Below are 19026 nucleotides of genomic sequence, written 5' to 3' on the forward strand. Positions count from 1 at the left end.
GTAAGGGAGGTAATCCAAAAACAAAATTGTACAATGTTGGATTACCTCCCTTACACTGCTTTTAAATTATCTATTTAAGAATGGGTAATTATGGTTGAAAACTCCATTGAAAATTTGAATTGAGATTATGACCATAGGGAAAGAATTTTATTTTTTTTGGAAAAAAGGCAGGGGGAGGGTAAAAAAGAAATGGGGGGGATGGGAGGGCAATTTTTTCTCATTTCAGATTTCAGAAATTAAACAAAATTTCTTCAAATTTTTTTTTGCAAAAAAAAGTGGACTGGGAGTTCAATACGCAACAGCATAGTGTATTACACACAAAAAAAAGAGGACTCATTTTATTAGCTCACCTGGCCTAAAAGGCCATGTGAGCTTTTCTCATCACTTGGCGTCCGTCGTCGTCGTCGTCTGTCGTCGTTAACAATTTTTCAAACATCTTCTCCTCTGAAACTACTGAATGGATTTGAATGAAACTTAGCATGATTGTTCCTTAGATTATCCTGCACAAAGTGTGTGCTTCGATTTTTGATCCGTCAAAAAACATGGCCGCCGCTACTTAAAATAGAACATAGGGGTCAAATGCAGTTTTTGGCTTATATCTCAAAAACGAAAGCATTTAGAGCAAATCTGACATGGGGTAAAAATGTTCATTAGGTCAAGATCTATCAGCCCTGAAATTTTCAGATGAATCAAACAAACCATTGTTGGGTTGCTGCCACTTAATTGGTAATTTTAAGGAAATTTTGCAGTTTTTGGTCATTATCTTGAATATTATTATAGATAAAGGTAAACTGTAAACAGCAAAAATGATCAGCAAAGTAAGATCTACAAATAAGTTAATATGACCAAAATTGTCAATTGACCCCTTAAGGGGTTATTGTCCTTTAATGACAATTTTTCACAATTTGTTCATCACATTTGCTAACTTTAGAAAATCTTCTCCTCTGAAACTACTGAATGGATTTGGATGAAACTTAGCATGATTGTTCCTTAGATTATCCTGTGTGTGCTTTGATTTTTGATCCGTCAAAAAACATGGCCGCCGTTTCTTAAAATAGAACATAGGGGTCAAATGCAGTTTTTGGCTTATATCTCAAAAACGAAAGCATTTAGAGCAAATCTGACATGGGGTAAAAATGTTCATTAGGTCAAGATCTATCAGCTCTGAAATTTTCAGATGAATCAAACAAACCATTGTTGGGTTGCTGCCACTTAATTGGTAATTTTAAGGAAATTTTGCAGTTTTTGGTCATTATCTTGAATATTATTATAGATAAAGATAAACTGTAAACAGCAAAAATGATCAGCAAAGTAAGATCTACAAATAAGTTAATATGACCAAAATTGTCAATTGACCCCTTAAGGGGTTATTGTCCTTTAATGACAATTTTTCACAATTTGTTCATCATATTTGCTAACTTTAAAAAATCTTCTCCTCTAAAACTACTAAACCAAATTCAACCAAACTTCAACTGAATGATCAGTAGGGTGTATAAAATAAAGTTTGTGCTTTATTTTTTATTTCGTCAAAAAACATGGCCGTCATGGCTAAAAATAGAACACAGGGTAAAATGCAGTTTTTGGCTTATATCTCAAAAACTCCAGCATTTAGAGCAAATAAGACAAGAAGTTAAAGTATTTATTAGGTCAAGGTCTACCTGTCCTGAAATTTTCAGCCGAATTGGGTAACTGGTTTTTCAGGTATAATGCCCCTGAATTGATGATTTTAAAGAAATTTTGCAGTTTTTGGTTATTATCTTGAATATTATTATAGATACAGATAAACTGTTAATAGCAAAAATGTTAAGCAAAGTAAGATCTACAAATAAGTCAATTTGACCAAAATTGTCAATTGACCCCTTAAGGAGTTATTGCCCTTTAAAGACTTTTTTCACAATTTGTTCATCATGTTGACTTACTTTAAAAAATCTTCTCCTTTGAAACTGCTGTATCAATTTCAGCCAAACTTAGGCTAAATGAGTTTCAGAGTATCTAGTATAAATTTTATATTTCATTTCCTTGTATGTCAGAAACATAGCTCCTATGGCTAAAATAGAACATAGGAGAAAATGATTTTTTTTTTGCTTTTGAAGAAAATAGGACGATTCAAAGAACATTTAAATAAATTGAAAAGCCAAAATAATCATTGATGAGAGATTTAACCAAAAAAATTAAGGTGAGCGATTCAGGCTCTTGAGAGCCTCTTGTTTTTTTTTATTGGAGGGGGGTCAATTCGCACAGGCAAAGTGTATTGCACAAAAGCAAACAATTGAATATAAATTCAAATCATATAACCAATTCTAAGTTCTTTGACTGTATTCTTTGTCAGAAACCTATCATAATTGTCAGATATATAATAACAATCTAAATTCAAACCTGTATCAAGCACGAATATTGTGTCCATTTTTGACCCTGTTCAGGGTTGGACATCTGCGGTCGTATCCAGCTGCGCCCGACGAAGCAATTTTTTATAGTTTGATCTTCTGTTGAGCTGTAACACCACAGTTCCAGGTTATGGAGAGGGTTGATCGCTCACACACATGTTTAATCCCGCTACATTCTTTATATGTCTGTCCCAAGTCAGGAGCCTGTAGTTCATTGGTTGTCATTAGTTCATGTTTGTCTTTTTCATTGAACTTTTGTGTTTCAGTATTTCTTTTCTTCTGTTTGATAAATATTATATCTGTATTGTGTATATTGTTGCTCTTTTTGCATCAGAGGGTTATGTGTTAGTTAATGAAGTTATCATTATCGTTATCGAGAGGCGATTGCAAATATTTTTGAAAGGTGAATCCGAGTTATTTTTATGTATCATTAAGTTAAACTAAATGAAAGGCCGTCTACAATATGCTCAATGTTCCAGAAAACACCACAACAAATAATATATACTTATACATAAGTCAAACTCACACAACAAACAAAACTGTAACTATGTTTTACTTTTAAAATAACTGTACGCAATCTTAATTATTTATCTAATTGAATATATCTTACTAGCTGGAGGCCTACAGATACGTTTTGTAGTGGAAATAAATATTATCTGTTTAAAAGTTGTTCAATTTACCTTTTCAATATATACAACCGATAGATAAATTTGTATGTTATATTTACTTTATAGGTAAAAACTATACCGAAAACTAGTATTACCTTTAAATGTTTTGGTTGAATAGTTCATAATTCACTATTGTATAGTACTCGGAGCTCTTCAATCAATGGAGTTTAATAATTTCATAGCAACGTACGTCACCAGGGCCGCTTTGGTTTTAACTTTGGATAGATATAATACACTACAAAACAAATGTTGACCAGGAAAAAGTAGATCTATCTCCAAGTTGAATAAAATGAAATTGTGGATTTTGTAAATGATAACTATCAAAGGAAACATAGGTAAGTTTAAAATATTCGATAATTAAATGATAGACTTTTAATTCACGTATATATCATTTAGTGTGAAAGAACATGTTGGTATGCACCCGTTAATTTAAATGACTAAAAGCCTTGGCCATGAATGTTCTCGTTGATCTCTTTACACTTAATGCAGTTTAAGCTATTTTGATAATTCAAAAAAAATCCTAAAGTTTCCATGACGTTTTTCGCTAAACGCTATAGCATAGTAATTTAATGTTACATCTGTCCGCACGCTCTTTCCCTCTCCCTCGACCAATTTATAGAAGATATATAATATGGTCAAATTAGCATTAAGCTGTCACTTTGCTTTTTTTAAGACTAAACAACCTTTTTGAAACTGACACCAAGTTTTGGAATCAGATCATTATACATTTGTTTTAGCACAAATCATCCCATGATATGTTATTGAACATCAAGTTACAGAATATCAAAGCTGTATAAATTTCATGAAATTAAGTATTATAAAAGAAAGTTTATGTTTTACACAAGTATTTCAAGTGGCATACTTTATGGGTAATATAAGGGTTGGTGATATTTTGGTAAATAAATCAATCAAATTTTAATTTCCACACCTAGTCCCTACGAGACTAACTGAATTGGTATAAAGTACACAGTTGACTTTTTGTGGCACAGATTTATAAACGCACGGACCCAATTAGACGTATTTTATATGATTAATATAAAGATCAATGTTTAAGCTTGGTTTAACCTAATTTGAAACATTTAATATTATATATTATTTAGTAATCCGATCTATATTATTGTAATGATTACTCAGTTTGATTTAAATTTTCGTAATAAATGCAAAAATTAAACCCCAAGTGGTTTTATGTATATCATGTTGCAATGAAGTCTTATTCATTTTACATTCATGTCATAAACTATGACTGTCCTACTAAAGATATATAGCAAAACATGTTTTAACAACGAAAACGTCAAAAAGTGTAAAACTGTAATACCACTTTGCTTCCAATTTGTAAATCTTTTATCCCCATTTTTCTCTCTCATGTATTTTAGTCTTTTCCTTAAATTCTGTTTTTTTTTGTTTTTTTTTAATGATGCATACTTTTAAAAAAAGGGGGGGGGAAACAAAGTTTGATGGGAAATACAATATATCTTTTTGCTCTATTCAATCACTTGGCCTATAACATTTTAAAAAGTTAATAAATGGTTAGCATGTGAACATTTGTAAATAACGTTAACATTTGTATGATGTGGTGTATTGTGTATTCTTTCGTTTAAACTATTTCAAATGTTTTCTTTTTCAAGTCAAACACTGTATATACAAATGTAAATACGCCAAATATCAAAGAACTGGTAATAGCACACAAAATATGAGACCCTTAACTACAGTCTAATATAAAAATAAGAAGATGTGGTATGATTGCCAATGAGACAACTCTCCACAAGAGACCAAAATGACACAGAAATTAACATATATAGGTCACCGTACGGCATTCAACAATGAGCAAAGCCCATACCGCATAGTCAGCTATAAAAGGCCCCGAAATGACAATGTAAGCACATTTTGTTAGTATAATAGTCCCATATATAACTGAAGGAAAGGACTCATTTGTATGCTCAAAAACCTGCATATGTGATGCGACGTGGGAACGCTATTTCTTTTTTAATTCAATTGTTTATAAAGGAATAATTGATATTAAGCAAGGGACAATTAAAGTTCACGGTATTATTAAAGTCTCAATAGCATTTTAATGGTTCATAAATTGGCTTTGTTTTCATGTAGACGATATGCGATTAAAGTATTAATATCCGAACAATAGTATTTAAAATGATTGACATTTTTCAACACAGCTTTTCGTCATGACATATTTTACTCACACCGTGCAGTCTTCTTTTTAATTTTCTCTTTCGCTCTTTCACAATGATTCATATCCATTCTGTTCTACGGACATTGCTTTTACCTATTGTATATCTATTTCAATTATTGAACATTATGAATAATTGATATTGTTATGAGTATAGAAAGTTTACATCTATTTGGATTTAACTTAAATGTAATTTTTCTAATTAGAAATATGAGAAGAATACTGAAGATGTTAAATCTAATCATTACTGTGCATTAGTGTGTTGCTTTCCTCGGCAAGTTCAATAAGTAGCTTTCTAAAATGCATCATCAGTTTTCATTAACGACGATTTCGTTCACTGCAGTTTTATAATAAAATTTTCAAAATATTTACGATGTATCTGGCATACAATTTCGATTTTAGTCATAGAAACAATGTTTGTCTCTGTGATATTTGATTAAAAATGCATAGTAGCTTTCAAAAGCCGCATCGATTTTAGTCATGTAGACTGTAAACAAAATGAAACTAATGAAATATAATTTCGTGTAATTCATTGATAGGTTCATGTCAATATTTACAGATCTGAAAAACAATCGCTTCCACTATTTCACCATTATCGAATTATATGCAGTCCATCAATGATAAAGTAAACACCTAACAAAATATATTGATTGATTGATTGATTTTGTTTGCTCAAAGTGACAAATATTTCGTAGACGATCAACACATGTAGAGTAGAGAAAAACTAAGTGTCATGGTTTTAGGGGGAAACCAAATGTTCTGACTTGATTATCACTATGCGCCATGTTCTTCCTATTTGTATTAATTGTTGGGCATGCGACCGAGGATACAAAATAATGCACAAACTTTACAACGTTCTTAAAATGTTTTGATAGAGTACACATACTGGTATACTCTAGTATACTGGTAATGCTACACACAGGGCTTTTAGTTTAAACGATTGACATTTTTTTAAGTGTCGATCTAACTGCTAAAAAATAGGCGTTCGTCGCGTGTTTGTCTCATTTCGACGGAGTAAACAAAGTAAGATTCAGGCGTTTTGTTTCCGGGGTCGGCGGTGTCAACAGTGTATTAGTTTGTGGGGAAACACTAGTGGTATGTCAATAGTATTTGGTATGCAGTTGTATAAGCATTGAGACATCTCATTTTCATGGAGAATATGTGATCCCGTCCCCATACTCATGGTCTATTGACTTTTGTTTAGTTTACATGCATGACTTGTGATTAGATCAGTTTTAGGGAAACCATTAGGGAGATCTGTTGTAGGATCTTAGTTTTTAAAACACAGTATGATTGGAAATTACGTTTAACCCTTTGAGCGTCGTTAAAAATCTATTCAATAACGTCATACAACACAGCGTTATGACTACAACGTTACCATAGTTCAATATGTTTGTACTTTGCGTATTTTCCGACAAGGTCCATACTATTTGGAATGTCTGCGTTTTATGTTTATTCTGGTAATTCTTGACTGTTTTGTTAATACCTAACTTTTATTTATTTGTGTTATGCTTGACCCATATCCATGGGGTGTAATTTGCAAATTATCAATTAAAGTAAGTTAAAGTTAAGTTTTAAGAAAGGATAAAATTATCTTTAGAGCTAGATATCTTCGTTTTGAAACAGGAATTTTAAAGGAATTTTACAAGTAATAATAATAGGTAGGTTAGAGTGCTAAATATGGTTTGTTCCGAATAAACTGCGATCGAATTCACCAAGCCAACAAAGCCAATATGAATTATTGCATGATTTTAACTAATTTAATCAATTCAAACGGCATGTAGAAACAAGTGCGAAATTTTACGCTGCATGGAATTTTAATTAAACATTCCTTTTAAACGCGGAAATTTAAACCTAAATTCAAAGGAAGACCGATCATGTTATCAAATTTTGTTATAATAACAGTAGCAACATGCACAATACTCGGCGTGGGACGTTTGCACTTTTTCATGTGACATTTGCGCTTTTATTTGTGGACACTTGCGCTTCAAATCATGGGACATTTGCGCTTTTTAAAAATGGACATTTGTGCTATTTACATAGGACATTTGCGCTTTTGCAATATTTGGTTTTAATGACTATCCTCCTCTTTTATCCGGGCTTGGATTATTGATATATGCTAAAAAGTTTATATACAGCTAAAACTAGTAAAAGAAAACATTCTAAAGACATGAAAACACGTACATTCATCACTGGTCAGTTTTCGCTTGATATCTGAAGCCCAAGGACTGAAAAAAAAAATAGCTATTATTATCTGTTCTGACTGGTATTTCGCCCTTATTTCAAATGAATTATCAAGTTCTCAATTCTAGGGTGCCTGTTTATCAATATAACAAATCGTAATGTAATTCACCGACTGTTGTTAGATGATACTCTCCAAAAACAATTTTTTGTTTTAGCAAATTGAGTGAGTAGAACTGTTCATTAAAGTGGGCAAGGAAGGATTCTGCACCATTTGTCGTATTAATGAGAAATATAAGTAAAATTCATCTACGTATTATTACTTCTCATTAAAATAACAGGTGGACGACTATAGGTAAAAAGCGCAAATGTCCGGTCAATTTAATACAGGTGAATCAAAATTTAAAGCGCAAATGTCCATAGTATTTGAAGCGCAAATGTCCTATCGTTTTACAGGTAAAAAAGCGCAAACGTCCTGTGCCCATAGGCTACTGAAGGTTTAACATAATTGTTTTTTTAATTGTTTGATTCAAAGTTTATACCCCCTTTTTACATTTTAGATAATATAACATGGCAAAAGAAAAAGAAGAGGTTATACCAGTGGCAGGTCCTGGGAGTAAGATTAAAGCACTTGCGCCAACAGTGCGGAAACATTTCAAATTTGAAGGAGCTGCAGTTTTTGTAGATTTTTCTACAAACAGTGTCAAGGCATTACCAGCAGAGATTTGGAAAAATGAAGAGATACAGAGAAAATCTACAAAATTCCTTGGAGAGAACAACCGATTAAAGAAACTTCCAAAAACAATTTCAGATCTTGAGAACTTAGTTTTCATTGATTTGCGAAATAACATCCTAACATCACTCCCTGGAACGATATGCAAAATCAAACCACTTAAAACCCTACTAGTCTCCGGTAATCAACTGAAAAGTTTACCGGCAACCATCCACAAAGCTGAAAGTCTCGCCACTGTCGATGCTTCAAATAATAAAATCAAAGCTATACCAAAAACTATCAACAAATCAAAATCTATCGTTCTTTTGGATTTATCCGACAACGTCATCAAGTCTATAAAGAAAAATATTTACGAAGTCGGAGCTCAGATAATTTTGAAAGGAAACCGAATAATCGAGTTGCCAGACGCTAATGTCAAGAACCCCGCACTAAAGATGCTCGACGTATCCCACAATTCCATAGCACATATCCCAGACAATATCAACAATGTTTTGACACTTACATGGCTCAATCTGAGTCACAATGACCTATCTGAGATACCAAAAGAAATGGGTTTCTTGAAATACTTGACATTTTTAGATTTGTCACATAATAGCTTAGAAACTGTTCCAGAGGAGTTATGTGCGATTGAATTTGCATTGAAAACATTGCTGCTATCCGGAAATATGTTGAAATACCTTCCAAAGAACATTAACAAACTTAAACGCTTACAAACACTTGAAGCAGCCGACAATGCTTTAACTGGATTACCTCCGAACTTCTCAGATCTTAAGGACCTAAAATCACTCGAGCTTTCAGGAAACAAAATTCAAAACATGCAGGAAATGAGCAAACTGAAGTTTGTAGAACATATAAAATTGGCAAGGAACGAAATAACAGTTCTCCCAGAAGATTTGCCTAATCTGAAGTCATTGATATCCCTTGATGTTTCAGGCAATTACCTTAAAGTTATTCCGGATAATATATGCAAAATAGGAACATTAAAATCCCTTTCGGCGGCCAAGAACAAAATAAGTGCAATTCCAGAGACCCTAGGAGAAGACCAGCTTATAACAGAGCTTGATGTATCACACAACAAAATACAGGGATTTCCACAAGATTTGAAAAAGTTAAGGTGCATTGAAGTTCTTAAAATTGCAGGGAATCAGATTTCAGCCCTTCCAAAGAGCTTAGATGTAATGTTTCAGATTCGGACACTAGACGTCGCTGGTAATTCGCTGACTCAGTTTATGTTACCAAAAACAATAACATCACTGAATATAGCAGAAAATCCTGTCTTTCATCCAAAAGATGACGATAAGTCTATTTTTAGCCAATTTGCTGAGAAAGACCATGCCCGTCTGATCACAGTTCTTGATGCTTCAAATACAAAACTTCCTGAAATATGGGATTCCATTTGCAAACTTCGTGTTCTGACTGTCGTGAAACTTACACAAAACGCCATCAGTGTAATACCAGAAGATTTCTGTAAACTTAGAGCGCTTCAAGAAGTAGATCTGAGTAAAAATGGAATAAATGAAATACCAGACAAATTCAATCAGCTACAAAATCTCCGAAAACTGAATTTAGCCCACAATAGCCTCAAAGAATTTTCAGAAAGTCTTTGTGATCTTCACCAGTTGGAAGTTTTAAATCTGGCAGACAATGAAATTTCAATATTACCAGAAACATTTGGAGAAATTAACAAATTGACAAAACTTGTTGAGTTAGATTTATCGTACAACCGTCTAGCAAATTTACCAGAGGAAAGATGGGATGTTTTGGCTTCAATGAAGGTATTGAACGTTTCTTTTAACAGCATTAACATGGTACCAGCAGATTTACCTTACCTGTACAGAATTGAAGTGTTAAACGCTGCGTCAAACGACCTCACGTCACTTCCCAGCGATATCGTGAAAATGACTGGATTGAAAAGCATCGACGTGTCGGACAATCTCCTCGAAGCATTACCCGAAGGTATATGCAAACTACCATGCTTAACGAACGTTAATGTTGCCGACAATAAAATAAAACAATGGCCATCCAAAATTGAAGCTCTTAAGGCGAAGGCTACCGTAAATATGGAAAATCAGTCAGCTTATAAACAAAGAGATGCACCAGATGATGCTCTTAAAGCAGGAGAGGTCCAAACTGACGCCGAAGATGATTCAAAGAGGTAGCCGTATTGTGAAGGTATTACCCAGGGGACAATTTGTCTGAAAAAAAGTGACAGTTGTGTTGATAACATTTCATTTGACCAACGTAAATCATTAATATGACAATATTACACACAAAAACCTAACAAACAAACGTCGTCATATTCATTTAAAACAACTAGTATACTTTGTGCGACTCATTATCAAATTTTATATAAATAAGATCGCAATATTATTTTCCTACGTCTATTTGAATTTTGATTTTTTTTAGTAAATTCTGGTTTTTTTCTTCTGATTTAGGACGTGAATTGCCTACTTCTGAATGTTTCTACATTTTATTTTTTAGACTGCATATGGAAGTGCTATTGATCCATATTTTCTGCTCAAGTTTGACTGTTATATCTTGCTCATTGAATATTAAACATGTGAAAGAATTTTTTGCACATTTATTGAGTATAATGATTTTTGTTGTCTTGCTTGAAACGAAAGTCATAGAATCCGAGACATAGGTATTACAAACCGGCGACAGCTTAAACTATTTGTTAAGAGGTTTTTATCCAGTAGGTAGAAGACCTTGATTTTGCCTATATACCTTGAATGCAGATGCCATATGTTAAGAAGTTTCCGTCTGTCATATTATTTTAAAGGTTTTGCTACGGTTTGGAAAAGAAAACATTGAATTTCTCCCTTATTATGAGTGAAAGAATATCCAATTTGATGTATGGGTCCATTGATCGGTGTTCATCTGACCTTGACCTCCTTTCCTGGATCAGTAATCAATGATTAGTTTTCGTGGTCAACTCCATATCTCGGATACTATAAGCAATAGGTCAAATATATTTTGTGTATGTTACTATTGTAGGTCGTACATGTCTAACATATTTTATCTTACCTTGACCTCATTTTCATGGTTCATTGGTCAATGTTATTCATGTCTAAAGTGCATATTTTCCGACGGGCAGGATTTATCTGACCTTGAACCCCATTGTCATGGATCGTTACTCAATGTGAAGTGTTCATGGTTGAGTTTTCCATATGCTGTAATCACTAGGACAACTATATTTGGTGTATTGGATGATGATATGACATGTACATATTGTCTGGCATAGTTCATCTGACTTTGACTTCATTGTCATAGTTCATTGATATATGTTTAACTATTTTGTCATTAGATCTGTTTTTGCGGTCATCATATGTATGATTGTTAGGTAAGCAGCAGTCTGATAGGGTTTATCTGACCTTGTCCTCATTACATTGATCATTGAAAATTTTAAGTTTATGTAAAACATTTCAGCTTGTGCACTCTTGATTTGTTGTCTATATGAGCTAAATCATTGAACAGATTTAAGTTCCTCTTTCATGTTTATGAGTTCTCATACTGTTCGTTATCTCCAGAGTTTAGATTTAAAGTATGTACGTTTATCTTTTGATTATAAATTAAAATCCAAAATATCGAAGATAATTTCATCTAAGATTACATAGTTTGCTTTCTTAGATGTCATTTTTAAAATACAATACTAGTCATCATTATCAAAATGAAGCCCACGAAGAGGAATGTACTTGGTTGAGATGCTATAATTACATACCCCAACAGCTGTTATCTTTATGTTGTTTAGATCTAATATGGAACCAGTTTTGAAACTGACATATACTAGTATGCGAAACAAATTTGGTAAAATGTCAACAGACTGTTTATGTTCGATTCCAGACGGTTACAACCCTTGAAAGATACGACTTTACATTGTCATCAATGAAAAAAGGTCTTGCAGCTAGAAGATCTTGTCAATGTAGTGAAATCAACTGGCTGAAAAACTTTTCATATCTATTGATCACCTGTCAGTTTTGCTTGTTTGGTCACAACGTTCAACGTGCAACTATGAGAGATTCACCCCATATCATTACAGACCTTCCACCACAAGGGACAGTTGTTGGATATTCCTAGTCGTATGTGCCGTTATTTTCTATCTGCAAACTGACATTCGTCCATCTGTAACATGCAGCTGAAACTGGCTCCCGTCCGACCAATCGCTCCTGCGCCAGGTCCTAAAAGTTCCAACGTTGTCGTAAAATCCAGGCCAAACACAATCGTTGATTTCAATCAGATAATATGTGAGATCTAGTTACTCTCCTTGACTCCGGTTTTTCAATGTTATTGATGTTTTGTTGTTGACTAACCTCCCACTGGTATGACAGTTGTTTATAGTTCCGTCATATCAATCAAATTTGGCGAGCAACCAAACGTACACAATAGGTTAATGTGACACTAATTTGGATCCATTTATCAAAGCTATGCAAATATATGTCACAGACACATAACCCAAATGGTTAAAAAAAAAATCACCAACACGTACAAGTGAATACAACTCAGGCGCATACAAATAAGTTGTAGTTGATCATAAATTTGACAAAGGCGCAAACCAGAAGTTTTTTTGTTGATAGTAAATTGACAAAGACGCCACCAAAAATGTCTGTAATCGATTGTTCATACATGTAGACATTCTTAGAGAAAACCCTGTTCCATTAATGTTTTGACTATACACCCATTTACAAAGTCTGAGTAGCAGTTTGAAATTCGTATGAATTGAAAAATGTATACTCCATACGCAAGTGAAGCCTGTAAAGTAACAGCAAATGGGGCAGGTTACTGGGTTGTGTATCAGAATTGCATACAATCTTGGACTGTTCAACTTCAACTAAAATCGACAAAATAAAATGCATGCATCTCTTATTTTCTTCATAGAATAGATTTTCATTTGCAACGAATAAATGCAAAATTGCAAACAAATAATTGTTCATAAATCATCAAATCATCAAAACCTATTCAAAAGTTTTTCTCTAAAATATGTTGTCATTTTGGTTTCATTGTTGAACAAATAAGAAACAGCAGTTTACTGATGTTCAAATATCATGAATAGCAAGGGGTCTATTTTTCATCAAGGAAACAAACAAAACAAATCGACACTAGATCAGAATGTTTATAGAAGTGAAATGATCAACATACTACGTGTTCACGTCAATTTCGTTTATTGTTATTTGTGTCAATCCGAGTACCATTTTGTATGACGTTAACCAAAACGACAAAAAATGAAACTAAACCATAGCCCTGCTCTTTGGCCGCAACGTTCATATTACTTATTATTGGCGGAGAACGTAGGTGATGTTGATAGCATACTTGATGTTATCCTTACAACCGAATGGAATTGCAGTATATTGACTACGTTTCGTTGAGTATATAAACACATTATTTGACTTAAATATCAACGATAATTAAAAATGGATCAATAAATAACGAGAATAGTAATGTGTATTATTTAACAATTAATTTCAAAGACAAACAATTTTAAACTTCGTTTAAAAGGATTAAAATCGCATAATACTTATAATTGTAAAATACAACAATATTTGTTATTAAGTTACAGCTTGTCGATTGTTCGTCCAACTCTACCCAAAGTACACTCCGTCATCCACGTTACATAGACACAAAAAAGAAGAATGAGCCCAGGGACACGAATGCCCCCGCTCAAGCTTCAAACAAATGAAAATGGACGGACATGGATGACACTTTATGTCCCTGTCGACCTTCCTGATGGGGGCTGACATTAATAGACGAGACTTTTCATATAATTGATAGGAGTGGTTTATTATATTGGTATATGTCCTTGTCCTTTACCTTCATGAAAATGTTCAAAGGTCACAGCTCATATGTCACAAGTCACAAGTCACAGACTTTTCAAACAAGTGCGCATTGAAAAAGATGAAAAAGAAAAAAAATCCTTTCTTAAACTTTCATTTGCTCACAAAGGTCTCGAGGGCGTTAACTTAGGCAATATCCTTCATCATAAATTAGTTCAGTCAAAAATACCTCCTTTTTTAAAGATCAGTCTGTACTTATCATTTCTTATACCGATACCAAACCAATTGCAAATAAAATTTTCAATTACAAACACGTTTTGCAGGATCTCAATATTGATGAATTTGGAACTAGCACAGGTGCAATCAGGTCTAAACCTGAATTCACTCCCGGTTTTTAGTGGAGTTCGTGTTGTATCTTAATTATTATTTATAACTGTTGATGTAAATGTCCTTTGGTTTTGTGAGTCTTTTTACTCCTTGGTTTTGATTGTTATTGTCTTTGTTCCTTAGGAATTTCAACCAAGGACGAAGAACTCGAACTTCCATTACTGTATTGGATACCTTAACTACATAAATGTCCTTACAAACAACGGTATATTGATGGGTCTTCCAAGTGCTCAACGAAACCTCTTCCTAAATTATTAACATCAATTGTATCAGCAATCAAAGCCGTGCTTCAAAGATATTGTGAAACCGCCTATTCTAGAGGTGGCGTGAATCAGATGTGGATACTAAATCTTTCAAAATAGATTGTTCTTGAAAATTAACAATTTTAACAATAGATCGATATCAAACAAAAATGTTTCATTGTCATCTTTCGGGTGCAATAGGTAAACGAAACAACCAATGTCGAATCATCAACTCACAGTCCTAACCAAATATTTTACAATCCCATGGTGCAGCGCAATCTCGACAGCGCCGTCGAATTGATCATCCCGGACGCTTCATGTGATCCCAAGGAATGTTATTCCACTTGTCCCGCAAAGCAAACTCAACTGACTTTATAATATTGGTGGTGGTTTTCATCGTTTAAACAATGTCAGATCTGATGCAAAATTTGCTCGATCGGACCAAATCCGGCGAAAAGCATGACTTTTAGCCAAGGCGGGTGCCAAATGTCTATGCAACCACCACTGACGGTTTTTTGCACATAATGAATGATTTTTGGTCTACAGAATTCGATGTTTACGTCAGACGGCCGTTTAGATGCCACTAAGGAAAGACTGTGGTGTTCTTTAACAATTTCTGCGCAAATGGTGCTTTACTGCAATTGCTCCAAAGGTTCTACCGTGAACACCATTGAACTCTCGTGACCTTTGGACAGCAACCAGAGTTGATATCGGATGGGTTGAAGACAAAATGTATCGGTCTTGCTGAGCGTTTCTTGCTTTTTGTACCCCGTGATGTGGCTTATCATTAAATGATCCATTTTGGTTGAATCTGTAGATGATTTGGGTTATTGTAGAGGCTACAACTTCAGTCTTCTCGTAATTGTATGCTGTGAAAGGCTTCATTGGATCATGCCCAAAACTGCATGTCGCTGGTTGTCAGAAAGTCCTGGCATTTACTCAGATGTTTATTGCAGTTTCTTTTCAATAAGGGTGGGAAAATTCATGACATTAGCCAAGCTTTAAATGACAAAATCGTGAAAATGGTGCGCATGTTGAAAAGCGGTGAACTCGGTTTATGTCCATTCAAAATAACCCTTACTTCGCATTTGTTCCAAAAATCACTCAACCGTAAAGTTGTCGACAATTGTCTTAAAAGTCATTTTCAACCAACTATGCAAAGTTCTAATATAAATAAAATAAAAATTATATGATTTTCTTGAAAAACAAAAGTGTTGCGTTTTCATTGGCACTCAGTATATGTTCCTTGATGAATGCATAGGAGACGCTTACCATATCTTTGATGAGTTCCTATACCATGAAAACGTACTTGGTCTCTCCCTTTCTTAAGTTCGTTAGATTCCATCCGTTTTCGTTTGTTACCCTGACATGAATCATTTTAATCGAGAAATGAGATTTGAATATGGATTAACTACTGATGCCTAAATGAAATGATCGTCAACTTAGTAATTGACTTTGCACGTTTATTTGAGTGGTAATAATGTCTTATGAGGAATCAATGTGTACAAATATGATGGGCTTTTAAACTTTACTCAATACTCGGTCAATAAGATTTGTGCTCGAAACAGCAAATTATAAATTCCCCATCTTTGTTGCAATAATACTACCCAAAGGAGTTTATAAATAACTATTTAAAAGGTTACTAGTAATATTTATATTACATTAACATGTTTTCGTTCTGAATATGCATATTAATTTGCCGCTGCACATGAAGGTATATTTTTGCTTAAATATTTGATTTAAGCAGGGACAAAACTAGCCTATATGGAAATTTTCATCAAACTGTAAATACAGGATCAAAACTGTATCGTATTGAAACAAACCCACACATCAGTAAGCAGCGATTCATCATTTTCATCATATTGATTCCCATTTCCGGCACACACTCTCACACGCAATTGTTCACTTTGGTTTTTATAACAATATATTGTGCATTTTTCGTCTTTTATTCCCATTATTCTGCATTCGGAGTTTGATTTATTGCAGACAGAAATCAAAAGTCAACAGCTAACAAGATCAAATTCCAAAATTCCAAAATCTCACCCAAAACCATTATTGAAACAAACCCACACATCAGTAAAATTTTGTAATATATTGTGCGAAGATTAAAGAATAAACAATTTATACATAAACAAGTTTAATTCTAAATGATCTATAGGTATAATGTGATACATATTTGAGGTAAATAACAATACAAAAACATCAATAAAATTGTAACAGAAAACAGTTCAAACTCCTTACAAGTCTCTCTGCAATAAAAAAAAAATTGTGGTTTAATTTTAACTCCATTATAATTCACCTAAAAACCACATCTTATTTTAGAATTCCAACCCATAGACATCATTCTATCTTACAACTACATAATCTTATAGCTGATTTCTCTCAATGTTTATATAAATATCTTTTCGTTCCATTATTTATAGAGATGTTCTACCTCAATTTAAGCTTGATGAGGTGTTTGGTTATTTCATTCCATAAAAGTTCAGATAAATTTCGAAATCAAAGAAATAACATAGAATTGGCCTGTAAACTAATTTTCAGTTTGGTTTCAACAACAGTTTCTTCCATATTTAATTTATGTGATTTTAACACCAAATTCCTTAAAACATCAAATAATTTCAAACAGCTCATCAATCTTACACAAAATAGTTTTTGAGATATTAAAGACAGTAAGACTCATTCAGTTTTCTATCACAATTTCTGTTGTAGTAATTCCTCGCCTAATTATTCACCGGAAAACAACATCAGATGTAATTCCGCCTGTCTTAGTAAGCAAAAACACAAATTTACAACAGATTTACATTCATTGGAGAACTTTAAACTTTACTTATATAGTTCTGCTAAGTTTATCCCACTAGCAAGTTATAAAGCTTATGTAACAATAGCTTTTTGAAAAAAAGTTATAACTTTATTTTTTATTCTAAATAGTCTATACTTTTTTTATCCTTTCGTAACTTTTATCTGATTCAAGAGTAAAATTGAATATTAATTCAAATGAGTAAGTGCCATTGATTATGCTTTGATGTAGTAATTTTAACAAAGTGTCTTTTATAGCAATAAGCATATACAAAATAATTTCCACCAAAATTCACTTTGCATCTTTTATATTAGTATAAAACCTGATATAAATACAGACAAAAATAATCAAAATCAATATAGCTTATAACTATGGGATAAACTAGCATTTTCTTTTCAATCCTTTGAAGTTGGTGACACCTTTAATGTTATATGAACAAGTATGGAACAATACATTAAGTAGCAACATTAATATACCATCCAATTTCCTTATTAACTACCACAAATTATGAAAACAAATGAACAAAGCTGTTTTCTTATATCTCTAAGAATAATCCTGATGAATGCGCCTAGTACTTTTTTTTCTGGTATAATGCAGGCCCAAATGCAATAACATAAAGGTTATTGCACAGAATCATATATTAATATTTGAACTATGTTATCTTTACAATTCAGACTAATTGAATGACAGTAGAATATGTGAAGAATTAGTTTTCAAACAAAGAGCACGTTTGCTTCACATTTTGAGTAGGCATAATTTAAACATAATGTTACTTATGTAAGAAAGTTAATAGACAATTTCTGTACATTTTGTATCCATATAAAGTATGCAAATACCTTCATTATGTCACATAGAAAAATGTTATAAAAATCATAAGAAATTTGTTTCAGTCAAAACAATCTGATTAATTTAGTAAGTATACATACAAATAAATTCATACATATCATGTTAAGTAAATAGCCTTTTGCATACAGTATTGTTAATTTGTTTTTATAAATAATAAAATTCATTAAGATTATAAAATTTTCAGGCACTAAGAAATAATGAGGTAGAGTCATGGATAAACATTTAATAACCACCAATATTCAATAAATATATATATGTTGCAATTTGAAAAAAAAAGTTAAAATAGCAACATGTAGGTTCTTTATTAATACAATTTTATGTCTATTTTAACAAATCAAAACTTTTAAATACACAATAACTAAGTTTGTTTCAATATAAAAACCTAATTTTATGTAAACATACAATACCAATTTCAGTGATAATCAGACTGTAAGCAATGAGGGGGTAAATTAATGCCCACATTGGAAAACAAAAATTCACTACTTTATGCAAAAAAAAAATATATGAATCTGGCCACAACACTTTTTTTCTGTCAGACTAAATTTTATAGGTCCAAGATAAATAATCCATTTCTGAAAATTTACAAGAAACTTTTATTAAAATTTTACCAGCACTGAAGCAGAAATATTAACAAAAATTAGTTGCTTTGGAGATATACTTAATAGTTATTGGATTCATCATTTAGAACTTCTTGTATTTTTAAACAACATAACAGGTACGTGTACAATCGTACTTTAGTTATTCATAGACATATATTCAGTTTATAATTGTATATTTATCAAATATTGATGGATTTTATTTTCTATCAATCACAAAACACTTTTAAACAGATCAA

At 32.7% G+C, this 19026-nt stretch overlaps 1 protein-coding gene across 2 annotated transcripts; it reads left to right on the forward strand.

The window, feature by feature from the left end:
• Positions 1-3000: 3000 nt before the first annotated feature.
• LOC139498588 (leucine-rich repeat protein lrrA-like) lies at positions 3001-10720 on the forward strand. Of its 2 annotated transcripts, none has more exons than XM_071287045.1 (2): positions 3001-3387; positions 7979-10720. In XM_071287045.1, the coding sequence occupies exon 2, from the start codon at positions 7989-7991 to the stop codon at positions 10308-10310; it is 2322 nt and encodes a 773-aa protein (XP_071143146.1). In that variant the 5' UTR covers positions 3001-3387; positions 7979-7988; the 3' UTR covers positions 10311-10720. The 2 variants fall into 2 exon arrangements, with proteins under 2 accessions (XP_071143146.1, XP_071143147.1); XM_071287046.1 differs by lacking the exon at positions 3001-3387 and adding an exon at positions 6592-6697.
• Positions 10721-19026: the final 8306 nt, after the last annotated feature.

Source organism: Mytilus edulis, chromosome 12, assembly GCF_963676685.1.
Source record: "Mytilus edulis chromosome 12, xbMytEdul2.2, whole genome shotgun sequence".
NCBI classification, from domain to species: Eukaryota; Metazoa; Mollusca; class Bivalvia; order Mytilida; family Mytilidae; genus Mytilus; species Mytilus edulis.

Excerpts from the sequence above, each read along its gene's own strand:
- LOC139498588 (XM_071287045.1), top strand. The coding sequence starts at position 7,989 with ATGGCAAAAGAAAAAGAAGAGGTTATACCAGTGGCAGGTCCTGGGAGT.